Source organism: Passer montanus, unplaced genomic scaffold (assembly GCF_014805655.1).
Source record: "Passer montanus isolate IOZ18808 unplaced genomic scaffold, ASM1480565v1 scaffold2, whole genome shotgun sequence".
Lineage (NCBI taxonomy): Eukaryota > Metazoa > Chordata > Aves > Passeriformes > Passeridae > Passer > Passer montanus.
Window position 1 is genome coordinate 14,014,197 of NW_024366591.1, and position 13,738 is coordinate 14,027,934.

At 36.3% G+C, this 13,738-nt stretch overlaps 1 protein-coding gene across 1 annotated transcript in view; it reads right to left on the reverse strand.

Annotated features, from left to right (window-relative positions):
- UTRN (utrophin) overlaps positions 1–13,738 on the reverse strand; it is a 303,831-nt gene that overhangs the window by 10,809 nt on the left and 279,284 nt on the right. Inside the window, exons 66-70 of the mRNA XM_039706856.1 lie at positions 12,913–12,951; positions 12,605–12,670; positions 9,138–9,203; positions 1,348–1,506; positions 712–955 (exon numbers count right to left, since the gene is read on the reverse strand). Coding sequence (XP_039562790.1) covers positions 712–955; positions 1,348–1,506; positions 9,138–9,203; positions 12,605–12,670; positions 12,913–12,951 — 574 coding nt within the window. The remainder of the gene's footprint in view (positions 1–711; positions 956–1,347; positions 1,507–9,137; positions 9,204–12,604; positions 12,671–12,912; positions 12,952–13,738) is intronic.

A 13,738-nucleotide genomic window follows, 5' to 3' on the forward strand; every position in this document is an offset into this window, starting at 1 on the left:
TATAGTACAAACTACCATCTCTAACAACACCTATGTTGCTCCTGTTATTATGGTGTATGATGCTTCTGTTATTTTTACAAGCCGGGTGTGCACATGCTGACTTCCAAAGCAATCAGTGCTCCTTCTGCCAACATGGAAACCCTATGATCTCCAGCTACCAGCACTTGCTGAAAGTTTCTTACTCCAGCATTTGCTTGTGTGAAAGACCACTTTGCTGTAGCTTACTGGTGATATGCCACTCAAGAGGAACTGGATTTTTAATTGAATTGCTCCTTTGTATTTCAGACATATCTTTGACCATCTGTCTCTGGCATGTTATGAGAGGCCTGAGTGACTAACTGTGATAACAAATAAACATATTATTTAAGGAAAGCATCTGGTAAAACTGAAGTAAAACATGGAATGTGGCTGGCATCATTACTTGGAGTAGGATCTATATTTTCTCCCCATGCTTTTTAATTAAGTTATTCTCAGTGTTTCCTAAGTTCCCATGATCACTCCAGCACTTGCAATCATTTTCTGCTTATTTGACATTTATCATGAGTATTATATATATAATACTAGAGGGTAACAAAAAACATCTCGTTAGAAATGACTGATTGTAGCAGACCAAGAGTAAATGGTGCAAATACCTGCACTATAATGTCAATGCCTTTGCTCCACCAAGAAATCCACTGTCCAGAAACAATATGGGGCAAAGCGTACATGTACCTGCTCAAGTAGCTGCCGTAGCCTGTGAAGCTGAGACTCCAATTGTTTATTGTGATCTTCCAATATTTGCATCCTTGCTTCCAGGCGACCTTTATGCTGTCTCAGGAGTTTAGCTTCAGCAATGAGCTCGGCATCTTCAGAAGCATGCTGAGGTAACACAACAGAGTCAGGAGGTGATGCAAGAGGGTTTATTCCTCTCCGAAGATGTTGCTCCTTTAGTTGCTCATATTCTATCTGCAGGCTCCTGGGATATTGAAAAGTGGAGGAGAATGGAAATAAAAGAATTTGATCAAGTAAATGAAACTAAAAGAATTCTCAGATCAAACACTGTTAGCATCTCCAACTAAGAATACAAATAGCTCAAACAAAGACAATGTGTTGACTTGTGTTTTATGGGGGATTGAAAAAAAGGCAGTGAAGTAAAAGTGAAACTAATTTATTTCTTCTCTGACACCTCCCTCTTCTAACAGAGCCAGCCTATGCACAATATATATTGCCTTGATTGTGGATTGTTGTTTGGGTTTTTTATTTGCTAAAATCATAACTTCTAGGTCTTTCTCATCTTCAACATAGCACATGCATGGCTCAAACAGCAACAAAATGACAATTCAGACACCAGTACAATGATTATGAGACCTTTGCTCTTCCTCAAGGTCAGCAATGATACGCTCCAACTCTCCCCGCTCTTCCTTCTCCACCGACTTGAGTATCTGAGCAGGACTCTGTGGCTGACTCACAGGTGACTCTCCTCCCAGTGTCTGACAATACTGCTGGATAAGGGCATGCTCATCCTCTCTGAAACAATAAAGCAACACAGATAAAGACAGAGCAGTAAAGCATTTATTATGTGAGCAAACATCTCTATCAAGATGAGGGATTTTGTTTGTTTATGGAAAAAGACTAAGCCAGACGAAATTAAGCCTGAAAAACATACTGAAAGGAAACCACATAAACATATAATGCAAAGGGAAAAAAAATATTAATTTGCAGTAAGGGATCAGTTTAGTTTAATCTATGCATAAAGAACGAATGTTTCTAGTCTCCCGAAAAGAATGAGTGAAAACAAGAATCAGCAATTAAAGTTGACTGATTTGAAATGCCTTAAAAAAAATAAAACAAACAAGCATCTTCTAGACTGATTTTTTAACAATATGTGACATGTTTGAAATTTTTAGGAGATAATTTTGGTTTGCTCAATTTACCTGATATGATTAGAGAACAAAAAAGTCCCATTAAAATTAGAGAAAAAAGTTCAATTTTTCTCCCCCTATTTTGATATACACATACAGGACCTTGAAATTCTGTATTGGTAATAGATTTCCTTCTTAGAGGTTCAGGGACAGAAATAAACTATAACACTGTCCTCCTCCTGGCTCACATGAAATTACCTTCTGGTAAGGAGATACAGAAGTCCTGACACTTTCAATTATGCTTTAATACCCAAGTGAATTTGGTTTTGTACAGATGTGCCTTACTTTCCAAGTTGCTGGTTTTTCTCCATAAATAAAGTCAGATGGATAGAAAATGAAAGATACCACATCCTAAAACCAGTTTACTTGCTTGGTTACTCAAGAAAAATTTATCTTGGTTACTCAAGAATCAACAACAGAAAAACATATACTATTCATTTTTAAGAGAGAAGTTGCTGCAGCAGTAAAAATGATGAAGAAAACCCTCCTTAAATTATTTCCTTTAATTGACTACAAACCAGATACTGCACAAGTTATGATATCATGAATTATTGGTACAGACTTTACCCTAAGGATCTCCTACTGTTAAAGCATGGTCAGAGCAGAGTGACACACCCACGAGCAGCACACACATATTCTGATATTATTTAGAAAAGAGACTTTTTCACATTAAAAATATTTTATGTGCTTTTTTCCTCCTGTTGTTGGAAAGTAGCAGCTGCAAATTCTGCTATCCACTGGTTAGGGAATGAAAAGCATCCTTAAGGAATGCCTTTACGAACACATGCAAAATATCAGAAGTTCACTGTATGCAAAGTATTTATTTTCCAAATAAAAGTGCAATGGAGATTTTTCAGGAGGCTTTAAAAAAATTCCTGTCAGTCAATTTAACATCTTTCATCACAGAATTTCCAAATGTACTGTCTCATTTGAATGAATACTAAAACCAGTTATGTAGAAAAGTATACCCTGGAAGTAAAAGCTGCTATTTCTGTGGTGAGAAATAGTCTATAAATAAATGCATGTACAAGTGAAACTCATTAGGTGTCTTATGGGACATGCATTTGGGTTGGGGGGGTACCTCAGAAATAAGTTCCAACTCCTGGCACAGAAGGAGAAAACACTCATGACAGGAACAGATGAGAGTTGCAAAAATACTGTTTGTGAAATGAAAAATCTTACTTGATCCTGTTAATCTACTGTTAGCTCAGTATATAAATTCTAATTGAAATGCATCATCAGTATTAGAAACAAGATAAGAAAGCCAAATATTTAATAAATCCTGATTCCTGCTGTGTCTCTCTTGGAAAAGAACTTATCATTTAGCGAAATGATTTGGTTCTTTGTAGTACTGCCTAAGACAAAATTTGTACTGAAGACTAATCTCATGGTAGAACAGCACCAAATTATTTATTTCCAAGGATAACTATTCACTATCTACCCAAAGCTATCATGTGGATTCCACTTTCCAACCTGTCTTTGAGACTTGAAAATTTAGACTTGTGCAATCAAATAAATTTACATCAGTAACACTGTGTCTGCTGAAAAATATCCAAACAAGAAAAAATATAGCCAGTGACAGTTCTGCCCACTGAATGAAAAAACCTAATTATTGAGTTTTGCTTTTAAAAATTAGTAGAAAGTTTAAAGAAAATAATGTACATTCACTCATTTCTTAGCTGTCTTGGCTGTTGTCAGTACAGAAATGACAACATGGATCTTCCCTGCAAATGAATAAATTTAATGAGTTTTTCATTAAATACATATATAGAGAGAGTTAAATGCAATTGGGATTGCATGTGCATTTAAGTCCTTAAAAAATAGTGACATCCAATAGTGTTAGCTGAAAAAGAAACAGAAAGAAACAGATCAGTGTTCCTTTCCCCCCCTTATCTACAAAACAAAACAAACAAAAAAAAGCCTTTAACTGCTTTATCTTCTTCACTACTTGAGTGATCTCAGGGAAATTCATAATCACTAGTGTTTTTCATTAATAGTCCATGTCTACTTAAAATTAAAACAAAGGCTAGTGCAGTTAATGGAGTTTGGATCCAGTCCCAAAGTGATAATTAAAACCTCATTATACTTCTATACCCTTTAGTCATTCTGACAAAAATACCCTACCCCTTTTAACAAAATTTTTGCCAAAGTGATGTAACCCCTCTGGGGGCTTCAAATAGCCCTGCAAAGCATGCAGAGTACCCTGTGAGTGAAATGGCCACAGCGAGCCAAGAGTGACGGTAATTCAATGTCACACCTTGGGCAAGCACAGAAACAGAGTTAAAGCAGGCAGGTGAGAGAACACAGCTTTATCATCCAGGCTTCAAAACACTGTTTGCATGTGAATTCAAGTGATACTGTGTGACTACCCATACAGCCTTCTTTTGTGCAAGGGTGTTGATGACGTCAGGAAACGTTCACTTGATGTAGTTTAGTCTGGTTATTTTCCTTAGGCATCAAAAAGCTGCTGTGTATGTTTTGAAATGGTGAAATAGTTTATAAACAAAATTTAAAGTGATACTGTGTGACTACACATACAGCAAGGGTGTTGATGATGTCAGGAAGGGTGTTGATGATGTCAGGAAACGTTCACTTGATGTAGTTTAGTCTGGTTATTTTCATTAGGCATCAAAAAGCTGCTGTGTATGTTTTGAAATGGTGAAATAGTTTATAAACAAAATTTAAACTGGATCTTTTTTAAAATAAGGCTCTGTAAAGCTGGATTTATTAAATTTATTGGAATTTGTTAAACCTGAGACTCTGTTAAGATTTTGCATTAGGTGTAACTTCAATTTTTAGTGAAACCTATAAAGGCTTTTAAAAGAACAGTTTACACAGTAAATGCTTATGTACTGTATTGCGATCCAGTAGATGAGATCAATACAGCTAAATACAGGAAATTTTATATTTTGGTCTCAAAGTTATTCAGTCTAGAAAAAGCTGCATTTCCCTTCTCTCCCACTGGTTCAGAGCCTCAGAAAGCCTACTGGAGAGGCTGTGAATATTGATTGCTCTTTTTTTAGGCATCACACGTTGCAACTGACAGCATGCTTTTCTCACAGGTGCTTGATAAAGGAAGTCTTCTGAAGCAAAACTGTATTTTCACCATGTTTTCTACCTTTGGTCTGTCTTGCAAAATTACTAGTTTACAAAAACACAACCTTGAACCTGCACCAATAAATCTCATGACTATAATTAGGATAGATTCATTAGGAGCACAGAAGTCCCAGGACAGGGCTTCAAATGACCTGAAACATAAGGTCATTGTTCTATGCCAGGCAAATGCTTTCAGTTTGAGAATCTGGGACATTGTTCTGTTGAAGTGGCAGGAGATGGTGATCAGCAATCAAAATAAAAGCATCATGTAAAATTTAATTGCTCATTCTTTCTTGGTGGTTATTTTATTGAATACCCTGTGTGCTTTGAGGAACAAGTAGAAGTACACAAAGTCCTTTGACAGCAGAGGCTGCAGTTCCTATTCTGCATTTCACCATAGTAAAAAGCAGCAAACAAGACATCCCAGAAGGTCAGACTTGAAAGAGGTATATCTCAGAGGAAAAGAACACCCCAACAAAGAAGCCTAGGGGAAACAGCCTTTGAAGGATCATATTCTCTTTGTGGACATATATTTTCAAGATGTCTATTCTAAAACATGCATTGTGCATAGAGGAAACGAGGCAAATAAAGCTGCATATAACCTCTCTTTTTTTGGACTATGTTATAGAAAGAAAATATAGATTTCTTTACCATCACTTTTCAGCAGTGTATTATTTTATCTGATTAAGAAAACTTCTCAATTTGATTAAAGATAGGAAGATGTGGCTATTTGTGAACTTACCTCATTGACAATTTTCATTTTTGCTGTAGATCTCGTACTAAGCACCATGTGTTCTAATCCAAATAAAGCGTACCTTGACCTACTGATGCTATGAGACATACTAGAATAAGGATGCAAAAGGTACCCAAAAATACTTTATCTAATTTACTTGCTCTTCTCCTGATTTTGCCATGCAATGAAACTAATTTCTCCTTGGGACAAGATACCTTTCAACCCCTTACATCATGTCACAGTACTCAGTTACTACATACTGAGGCTCCAGTTTGACTTACACCACATTAAGTAGCAGTGCCAGGTAAAAGTATCAATGATCTTCACTTCTGAACCTGAGTGCAGAGTCCCCTAAGAAGTAAAATTTCAGATATGTTCCAACTCTGCCTTAAGATGAGTATGAAAATAGCATCAACAATGCTGCGGATGTGAACATAACTGCTCGTAAAGGCACAAACCAGAAAACAGCTATTAGGCATCTGCATTTATTCTGGAAGTATTTATACTATGCCCACTGCAATTCCCTTCAGCACGGGCTGGTTAGGATAGTTCATACCTTACAGGAATAGGAAAGTTACCCTCTTGTCCTATTCCTCTAACAATTTTTATTTTCATTCTAATACAGCACGATTTATCAAATTGTGAAGCACAGCTTTCTGTTAGAACTATTTATCATTTCTAGTTGTAAAGACTTAATTTTTTATTTAAGCTCATCTTCATTTACGAATAGGTAAGTCTGCTTTAAAGATAGAGATGCTTTTGCATGAATTAAAGCCAAATAAAATCCGTCCCAACATTCTAGCCTAAACATTTAGAACTGATGTCAGGAGAAGATGACATGAAAAGAAAACATTTCTATTCAGTGTATTTGTACCAGAAAGTTCATGCATGAGAGCATTAGAATGTTTTTAAAGAAGCTGGACATACTACAGTAGAGACTGTGCCTTTTTTTTTCCTATCTACAACTATTTTTCTGATTAAGGAATATGCATTTTTTAATGGACCTCACATATCTTTTGAAAAGGGGAGGGCAGGAAAGGCTTAGTCAGAGAGATAAAAGTCACAATGACATTCAAGAAAACAGGTTAGTTAAAACCCAAGAATTATCCTTGATGAGTGCTTTCTTAATCAAATGGCATATTGCAAAATGTTCCTGAAAACAAACTCATTATGTTTAACTTAGAGCAGAAGTTCTCTTATTCAAATGCAGATGACTTCTTACACATAATCTCTGAAGCATGAAGAATGTTAAAAGTATTGTGAACTTGATAAGACCAAAGAAGTAACTTTCAAAATCAAGTGCAACACTGCCTCAGTAAACTGAAGGACTCTTCAGGACCAATAAAAATAAGATCATGAAGCAGAAATCCAATTATGAGAACCAAAGAATTTGATTTCCAAATTAGTAATTGTTTCCTGAATGTTTGAAATAATACTGAAAAAAAAAAGCAGTTTGGCTCAGAGCTCTACATCTGAACTGAAAAAACATGTATTCACATTTCAAATTGCTCCTTTGAATTCTATCCATATAAGAATGGTTACACCACCCCCATTTCTATAAGTGGCATTTAAAAAAATAAGAATAGGTTTGAACAATAATCCTAAACTCCCAAAATTTCAGCAATTTCTGATCCAAACTGGGATACAAACTTTATAGCTCTGTAGTTCCCTGAACAAACCTCTCCATCAAGAAGGGCTGTCAAGCACTGGAAGAGGTAGCCCAGGGCAGTGGATGAGGGACCATCACTGGAGGCATTTAAGGGAAGTAGATGTGGCACTCGGTAACATGGATTAGTGGTGGACTTGGACAGTTGGATTAATGATCTTAAAGGTCTTTTCCAACATAAATGATTCTATGAATATAGTTTAAACTTTAAACCACAGGCCTTCAGAATTTTGAGTACTTCAATACTTATGCCTTAATGAGAGCATGCACAGTCATCTGCAAATAAAACAGAAGGTGCCCTTGTGTACAAGGTTACTTTTTTGCCCATATTTTGTTTGCGCAACAAACCCCTGACTGAGACCCAAATTCAGAGATCCCTCTCACTCATTGGTACACGAGCTTTCCATCTTGATTCTTTTTCTAAGGAAAAGGAATGCAGGGAAAATGCTTTAAAATCCACAGCTGATTTGCCAATAAAAATCAAGCATACACCCTGCCTTTGGGATGGATGGTTGTTTTGTCTTTGTATGAGTAGGCTCATTAATTTCCAAATACACAACTCAAGTGTATGAGCATTTAGCTGTCTTCAAGTTTGCAGCTTTCCTGCCAAATGACAGTATGTTTGCTCTTCTTTTTTTTGTGGAAGAGAAATCAAAAGGGAATATTTGGCTGCATTTCTCTCACTGGTGAGTGTGCCAATGACAGAAACACATTAAAACAGTTTGCATGAAAAAGTTTTATTTGGTATGTAAATAGAGTTAATTAATCAGGAAAAAGGCAACATTTAAAGGGTTTCTTTCAAGCATGTATTCTTGTGAAGAAGCATGTGCTTCTTTCAAGCAAAGTATTTTCAATCTCAAATTGTTGGCACACTAATAGTGTAAGACAGAAAAATTTCATTATTAAATTTTAAAACAGTAAATGAAAGTATTACTAAGACCAACAGTATTTTTTAATTAAAGCTGAACAAGAACAATTTCAGTTTTCCCCTTTAAAAATGCTGATGGTATTTGCTAATAACTTAGAAGAGGCAGAGTCCTACGATGCTGATTTAATTAACTGAACTGATGATGAAGTGAGGTTAAAACATTTGTTTCTACATTTAAAAAAATTATTAAATTAATCAGCAGTTCAAGAGGTTCTATGTTTTCCAAGCATAGAACCAATGCATTTTAATTAGTTTTACAGTAAAGGTGGCACATAATTAAAAAAAAAAAAAAAAAAGAAGTGAAAATTGGTAAAATTAATGTAGGACTATATTTACTACACAGGACAATTCCAGGTACAAACAGATGGATCAGCAGCCAGAAAATTGAAATATAAACAAGAAGCAGCAACACTGTTCTTGCTCAGAAGAATCTTCAAAGTACAGATGATTTTTTATTTTAATAAGAAAGTTGTCTAGGGTCTAGAAAAAGCCTAGAAAAGGATTATTTTCTATTATACTATGATAAAAGCAGAAAAGGAATACAAAGTAGAATGCACAGAGCTATGACCTTTTATGAGTCACATGAAATACTCTCACTTTTGAAGCAGAATGGTTGACAGAGTTCCCACACACTGTCAAGTGAACACCACCAATTTCTACAACTGGTGCTTGGAATAATTAAACTTATGGAGGCATCCTGGGACTCATTAGCTGCTCTCACTGGGACTAAGTCCTGTGTTAGAACTGCTGAAGACTTTAGCATGAACCTATAACCAAAGTTCCTGAGAGGCACAGTGAGTCTGAGTTACTTACACGCTTCCTGTGGTGGAGCTGCTGTCCATGAGGAAGGAGCCATTGGTCCTTTCCATCTGTGCAAGCCTGAAAGGCAGGAAAAGACCACGACTTTCAGATAACATGCTGCACAATTTAAACAGTGGCAGTGGGAAAATCAATTCCACTTAGAAACAGCTCAGATATGGCAATCTTTGTATACATGATTAGGAATAAACGTCTAGATTTTGTGATGAAAACCTATAATCCAGAGGACTTTCATGATAAACTTGTGCTATGATTAATTAATTCTACTTGCCAAACAACAACAAAAAAGTGTATTTTCTCCCTCTATCATAATTATCATTAGCATCACCACAACTCGCATGGCAAAATTAGTTAAAGAGATGTTTTCACAGATGGTTTTCTTTTTGAATTTTCTAAAGCTGGACTAACAAAAGAGGATGAATTCTTTTTAAATATAGCACATCCAACATCTGAAATGATGCTCAGCAAATAATACCACACTGTGGACAGACAAGTCCTATAAAAAACCACAAAAAGCAGTATAATTATAGGGAATCATTGCCTACAGTTCCACATTTTGGAAGCAATTAATCTAAAAAGACCAGATTATCAGATGGTATACAAGGTCACACAGTTCTTTAAAATCAAAGCAGAAATTTTCTATCTATTCAGGTTTCCAAGAAATACATACCTTATGTACATAAGAGATGTACATAAAAATTTTGGAACACTTAATGCTCTACACATATATTCAACTGCACCAAATAAGGCTATTTCCTTTACTATAAAGACATCTTAATTTCACATATAATTTTTCAAGTGCACTATGCATTACTATAGACATCTTCAAACTTCCTTTTGAAGGGAGTGTGCAAGGCCCTAAAGAACAGGGAACTCTGGTAACTTCTTTTAGAATGGAGCAAGTTTTCCCTTCTCTACATTTGTTACTATTCCTGCGGTCAAAGAAGAAGAATAAATGAAGGCACACACTGGATGTCAACTTGATTGTCTATTTCATCTTGGCTGGGGTGGGACATTGTGCTCCAACATCTTCCCTGAAGGGAAGAGAATCTCTGAAGTGACTCAGGACAAATCAGATCATTCTGCTGTAGGACATCTCAAACAAATCTGGTTCACAGTGAGCAACATGCTTACAAGTCACCTTTATAAAGCTGCTATGCTCAGCATCTTTAAAGCTTTTGATGAAACATAATTTTTGAAATTAATCTTCACAGTCCCTTTGTCACATAGGGAAGCAGTACAACCCCCATTACTTTTAAGAGAGAAGGGCCTGCCCTGAATCCCTTAGTGATTGACAGATATCCCAACTCACAAGTGCAGATTACACAGTTATCGTCACATTTAGGATCTCCATCATTAATGAGGATTTGCTTGGGATACTATATGGAACCAGCAGAAGGCCCTAATCAGGGAACACAGAGAGACAGGGAAGGGACCCCAGAGTGGCAAAAAGCATTTAAGGTAGGATGAAAACTGAAAGCTGAGGAAGGAAATTAGAAGCAACTCAGAGGGAATTTCTCCCTGTTCAACAGAACAGGGAGACGGTATCTGATTCCAGGCAGGGGATTTTTGTAAACAGAAAAGTGGGAGTTGAATGTTCTCCAACCAGTGACAGTGAAGGCTTTAAGCCCTAATATACTGTTTCTGCTGGGCACTGAAGCCCTGATAATATTTCTTTAAAGATGCTTAGCTGAAAAGACCAGGACAATAAAAAAGATTTACTATTTTAAATGCCATATATACATAACAGATTCAACTAGAAAGGACACAATAAAAATTATATGAAAGACACTGAATTATGTATTTTTTTCTAGATTTTATTACTAGAAGAAAAATAATCCTGAGTAGTTTTAACAGATTACCTATGAGGCAATTAGTAGCAAGTTTTCCATTTTGGTAAGCAATGTCGGCACATAACAGGTTTGTATTCTGAATGATAATTCAGAACTGAGCAGTCCACCTTCAGCTAATCTCACCCTAAGCAGAACTGGTAAGAGGTGAGGGGGAGGAGAGGGAAAACAGCTATTGCACCCAAGATCTCTACTGATCCTTAATGAGAGTCCAGATTTTGAGCTTTACCTGGGCACAAAAAGCTGCAGTATTGTGACACCACAGGCTGAAAAGACACAGATAGACTGAAAATTCTTTCATCTCTCTAGAGAAATTTGTCTGGTTCAGGGGTTTTAATTGATTACAACATGGCCTAAGTTATAGATTCAAAGAAATGTTGGGTGATTAATATGAATGGCATGTTTCAAATAACTGAAAAGCAGTGTAATGACTTTGTATGTCATTGTGCTATACTACTAATGAAGCATGAAAATACTTGCTGTTGGGGGACAAAAAAAATAGGCTGACTGTGGGTAGCCCTTCAGCCTTATTTCCTGCCCTATTTTCTCTTGCTGCAAAGATCAAGTGCAGCATATCTTGGGCATTTAAAGAAACTGGTCTGAAGAATTTTAAGGTGCCCATAAATAAGACTGCTATTAATTTAAACATGCACTCTGAATTTTTATTCAAAGAAGTGAAAAAGTTAGAATTGTTTTTCAGTTGTGAAGATCAGATACAAGAAGAAAACCACCCAAAGAAAAACCGAGTCAGTTCCCATGGTACTTATTTTTGAGTGGGTGCCTCTGGGGAAACATTAACGCCATCATCATTCCCTTAACTCCACATGAGAGGCAATGGCCTCGAGTGGTGCCAGGGGAGGTTTAGGCTAGATATTACAAAAAGGTTCTTCTGTGAAAAGCAGGTCTGGTGTTGGAATAGGCTGCCCAAGGAAGAGTTGGAACCACCTTCCTTGGAAGTGTTCAAAGGACACATGGGGACATGACTTAGTGCTGAACACCGTCATGCTGAATTAATGGCTGGGCTTGATGATTTTAGAGGTCTTTTCCTGCCTTAATGATGCTCTTCTGTACATTCAGATCACCAGCTCTGAATGTACAGAAGAGAGTTAACAAAACACAGAGACATTGAGATGGACTTAGCAAAACAGACATTTTAACACAAGAGGACTAGGGTGACTCCACAAAAGCCACAACATCTGTAATTAGAACCTATTCTGCTAAAAGCCAACAGTAATGCAGAGCACGAGCCTATTACAGAAGAAAACAGAACCCTGGATCTAATATCCTACTGGGAAAAGTTGTATATAGAACAAATTCCGTTTATTTCAAAGGTTAAAAATGAAAAAAAGAAACCATTAATGGCACATTTTAGAAATGATGCAATTTTGCAATAGCTTCCATTCTGTATGAGAGATGATAGATTTAACACATGTATTTTACATTTAATATTATCATAATAAGAACCTAATGATTTAAGAACATTCGACTCACTTCTAAGTACAGAGAAAGATATCTTTTTAAAAAATAATATCCAACCAGTAGTGTGTATTTAAAACTGCAGGAATCAACCACAAAATGCAACAGAGTAGTGAGAAACCATGTCTCTCTTACCTAGTAGCATACTGTTCTATCCTGGAGTGTGTGTCATCATGAAACAGCTGTGGAGACTGGGAAGGACTAGTTTAAAAATAATAATAAAAAAATTAGTGGTGTCTAAAGCAATTCATTATATAGACAACATTATTTTTAAATCAAGTTAGACTGATGACAATTAAATACATGCACTATATTCCTGAGGGCATTATTGCTTTGGGTCAGCTGTGCCCTATAATTCAGGGACATCAGATTAGCTGCAACTGAGCCAAAAGAAAACAAGTGACAAATGAAACTTTGCAGATAAAGGGGTTCTGCATACTCACTCATATTGCTCTGGCCACATACTGATGAGAGTGATAGGACTGTAAGGAAGACACAAAATAAAAAAAGAAAAGAGAGAGTGAAAGAATGAAACTATGACACAAAAACTTTAGTAACATTTAAGCAAGAGAAAGCTGGAGAAACACAAAATAGTTTAAACAGCAACCCACCCTGAACAAGTAACAATTGATGTAGAAGAGAGACAGCAACAAATACTGCCACTTGTCATGGAGAGACAGAAGACTGACCTACATACTTAATTTTGTTACATAAAAATCAATTTAAAGAAAAATCCAAATCAGTGTTGTTGATTGAACTGCACTTCATAAACCATAATCAATTCATTTAAATTTTGCTCAAGTACTGGAACTTTCATTTTAAACAACAAAATGTATTAAAAAAAGCGGGGTACACAAACCCCACCAATAAACCTCCCTCATAAGTCAGAGTTATCAATGCTCCTTTTCCTTGCACATAAAAATAATGAAGTAAACACATATTGTACTACATTCTCACACTTGAATAACTATAAGAGATTTTTTTTTCTTTTTTTATTAGAAGGAATGTATTACTGAGTTTTGCCACCTGCAGGGCAGAGAACCAATACCAAGAGTTCTCTCAGCAGGGTACCGACAATTTATCTGTATATTTCCCACACGACTGGACCGACAGAATTTTATCCTGACCTGTGATTATAGTTTTATCATTCCAATTTCTGGCAGCATTGGCAAACTTTCACCACATTAAAGCAGCTTTGCTTTCCTGTGCTGGTGGCAGCTGAAGACTGCCCTGGTAGGTAACATTTGAATGTGCATTGCTTCCTTAGAA